This window comes from Phaethon lepturus, unplaced genomic scaffold (genome assembly GCF_000687285.1).
Source record: "Phaethon lepturus isolate BGI_N335 unplaced genomic scaffold, ASM68728v1 scaffold41450, whole genome shotgun sequence".
Classification (NCBI taxonomy): domain Eukaryota; kingdom Metazoa; phylum Chordata; class Aves; order Phaethontiformes; family Phaethontidae; genus Phaethon; species Phaethon lepturus.
In genome coordinates this window covers 17,219-20,620 of record NW_010510738.1, presented here as the reverse complement: position 1 = coordinate 20,620, position 3,402 = coordinate 17,219, and the positions used below count along the sequence as shown (strand labels likewise).

The following is a 3,402-nucleotide window of genomic DNA, read 5'->3' as shown; positions in this document are numbered from 1 at the left end:
TTCCTGCTGTCCAGCTCATTTATTTTACAAGGCATTGTTAGGGCTATTATAAACAACAATTCGGTAGTGATCTACGAAACGTGCCCTGCCCCCACGAAAAGCAGTTCCTTGTGAAAGGAAGAAAAAAGAAAACAGGAAAAGTTTTGAAATCTCCTGACAAGTAGCTGAAAGAGGCAGGCCATGAGCTGCTGCTAGAGTGGCCTGGTGGGTTTTAAGATGTCTGAAGTTGCTTTTGGACCATTATTTTTGCAATCTTCTCTTCTTGATGTGTTCTTTTCAATACAATGGACAGGGAGACGGCATGTAGGTTTCAGCCCTTAAATGAACACGAGGGACATACAGAGTGTGGCCACAGCATCGCTAGACATGGACCAGACAAAGAGCCTCCTTGGAGAGACATAAATAAATGAAAAGGATGGAAGGACACCCCTCCTATAAATGTATCCCATGAAGGACAGTATTCTGCCATCTTCTTAAGAAAGCAAGAATAAAGGACACAAAGTATTTAGGTCAGAAGCAAAAAAGCCCCCCAGGATGGGTAACACTCCTCCCAGTGTTGCAGAACAGCTACCCAATAGCATCTGTGCACTCAAGAGTAGCCCCTCGTCATACTCTGCAGGTGAAGTTACATTTTATTCTTAACCTTTAACATGCAAAAATCCTCATTAAGCAGGTTGCAAAAGCAGCCGAGAGGGAGGGAAATGTGAGAATTTCTGCAGGTAAATAAAGAAAAATGAAAAGCTCAATGCGTTATTAAAAAAGCAGGTAAGTAGGACAGAAACCCACGTGTGCACAATGCAGGTGCACTTCTGCAACCTATGGCATGGCATTCACAGCACAGGTCACACAGTCATGCTGGCTGGAGGTGCCCCGCTCCACGAGGCAGAGAGGACAAGCTGTATGCAAGGCTAAATTCAGCCAGGCCGGTCTGCGGCCACACTGCTGACTAATCAACCTGCCTCGTTTATTACCAAGCCCTCCAGCTGCCTCGCAGCAGGCTCTCCCCATTCCCTGCCTTCCTTCATTTATTTTCACTTCATTAAAGGACAAGCAGTGTTAGGAAGAAGATAATGCTTCTGTAAGATGAACCACCAGAGAAGCAAGGAAGACATTTAAAAAAAATAAAGGGAGGAGAGAAATCAAGCATAGAAATCTCCTGCAATAAACCCTGTAAGCATGTAGCAGATGTGAACAAAGAACTGTGGAGGATGCTCGATCCTCTGCGCTTCTCCCTTCCCCCATCCTCCAAAGCCCATGTGATGAGATCACTCCAGTCGAACACACATGCATGGCACAACATAAAAGGAAATCAATATTTTCATTAACCACAAGAAGAAGTCCAAGCAGCTCAGCTGCAGGCAGCCTGCTTGACTTCACCCTTTTTGCTGGGGCAAGCAGGACACGGGCAGTGAACATGCGGCCGCCCCGAGCACCGTGGCTGCCACTGCACGTAACAGGACGAGAGACTCAGGAGGCTAGAGGTAAGCACCTGTAACAGATTTCATCTCCACAAGGTAGGCTGGTCTTTGGTTTCACGCCTCATTAGAAGGGGAAGGCTTGTGCCAGTGGAGAAGCAGTTTGCCTCACGCTGGGAGCACTAAGCAGATGGTACGTGCCGCAGGCTCCGCAGAGCACCCTCACTGCCTGACACTGTGCCCCACGAGCTGCAGGGGTGCACCCAGCAAGGAACTCTTCCTCTGCCCATCTCAGAGGTAGATTGGTAAGGCATTCTCTGCACGCTGCCAGAGGAACAAGCGGCTCTGTTTCAACCTTGCAACCACATGTGTCCCACACTCCCACCCCATCGCCAGCCTCCCAATGCACTCGGTCCTGCAATCGGCACCAGCTCACTACTGGGCCTTTGGCTGTGCCAAGCATCGCTGCTCACCTTTTTGAGGGCCTGGTTTCCGCATTATATCACCTGCTGCTGTCCTTATCCTGGGACTGTCTTGCTTTTAGATAACTGAAGATGTCTAGGACAAAAAAATAAACATGAGAAAATTCCCCATTCTGGAGTACTCAGACATTCACATTAACTAATCACACAGCAGGGAGAAAGTAGATGCTCTTTCACCCTGGGTTGCACAGAATATCTCCTACTAAACACAGACAATTCATGTCAACCCCCCTGAAACTAGAATTCTTTCTCCAACATGTGGACAACTTCAAATTTACAGCAGTAGGAGCAGCATAAATAAGTGAGAGGAGCATATGCCAGTCTCCGTGCTAACTCTACAGTGGGTCCTGAGTGTGTGCGTGGAAGGGGGGCTGCTCATGCTCACTAACAAAGGGAGGCAGAGCTGAAATTTATGAAAGAATACACACGGAAACATAACATTAGCTCTGGCAAAGCAGCACCACAATCCCCAGCTCACCACTTGCAATTCAAATTGCTTGCAGCAGTTCTGGGTAATAAGGATGAGAAATTGGACAATGACCCAGGAAATATTTTTGCTATTAGTACTGCAACAAGTGTCCAAGTTGCACTGCATTTTCTTTTCCTCATCAGAGGAAAACTGGCTGGACTGCCCCCAACAAGAAAAACCATTTGCATTCTTGTTATAAGCAGACGTTACTGAAAAGCAGAGCTCTTGGGAGATGCGTGCTGGACATGTACACGGAGACCGGTGCTCCTGCACAGCCGGTCTCACGGGGCAGCGCCTACTGCACACACCGAGCCTTGCCAAGCCCTGACAGAAAATACGTAAATGAATGGCTGAGCCACAAACAAGCCCTTAGGAAAGCTAGTAAAAGCATGTTTTGACACTACACTAACTAATGAAAGATTAGTTGTGTCAATATAACTCCATTTTGTTCACAGTGCGGCAGTCAGGCTTGGAGATGTAAGAGAATGTTGTCTTAGGATGCAATGCTGAGTTTCTGCTTAAAGAGTTATTTAAGATCAAACTCGGCAAGAAGTTTTGGTTTTGAAAACCGGCCTTTTTCCAGACGTAAGAGAAATAGAGTTCAATTTTCTATACAAGTGCTACAAACTACAGCCTTTACATGCAGTGCTTGTAACATTGAGCCATACTCCAAGAAGGAAAATACTAAAAAAAAACCTGGTTGGTTTTTAATTCAAATCAAAAGGTACATAGTCATCTCTTGTTGCCTCACTCATAAATAGCGTGTTTGTGCATACCTGTCACAGGAGTAAAGTTTACAGGAGTAAAGTTTCTTTTCCTTTAAGTAGCGGAAAATAATCTACATGTGAAACCTTATTTAAAACTTTTAATGCTTCTTTTCATAATTTTCTTCACTCATTTTTATTAAAAGCTAGCAGTCATGGTAGGAAAAGTCCCCCAGCCATAAAGCCCAGGGTGAAAGGTGTTATATAAAGGCACCAGACAAGCCCTGTACCTCTGCTGTCTGCTCAGCTCCCCCAGATGTGGGACTTTCTGA

The 3,402-nt window shown here is 45.9% G+C and overlaps 1 protein-coding gene across 1 annotated transcript in view; it reads right to left on the bottom strand.

Annotated features, from left to right (window-relative positions):
- LOC104616652 (polycomb protein SCMH1-like) overlaps positions 1 to 1,913 on the bottom strand; it is a gene marked incomplete at its 3' end in the record, with an annotated part of 14,861 nt that extends 12,948 nt beyond the window's left edge. The window contains exon 1 of the mRNA XM_010281728.1: positions 1,889 to 1,913. Coding sequence (XP_010280030.1) covers positions 1,889 to 1,913 — 25 coding nt within the window. The remainder of the gene's footprint in view (positions 1 to 1,888) is intronic.
- Between the last annotated feature and the right edge of the window lie 1,489 nt (positions 1,914 to 3,402).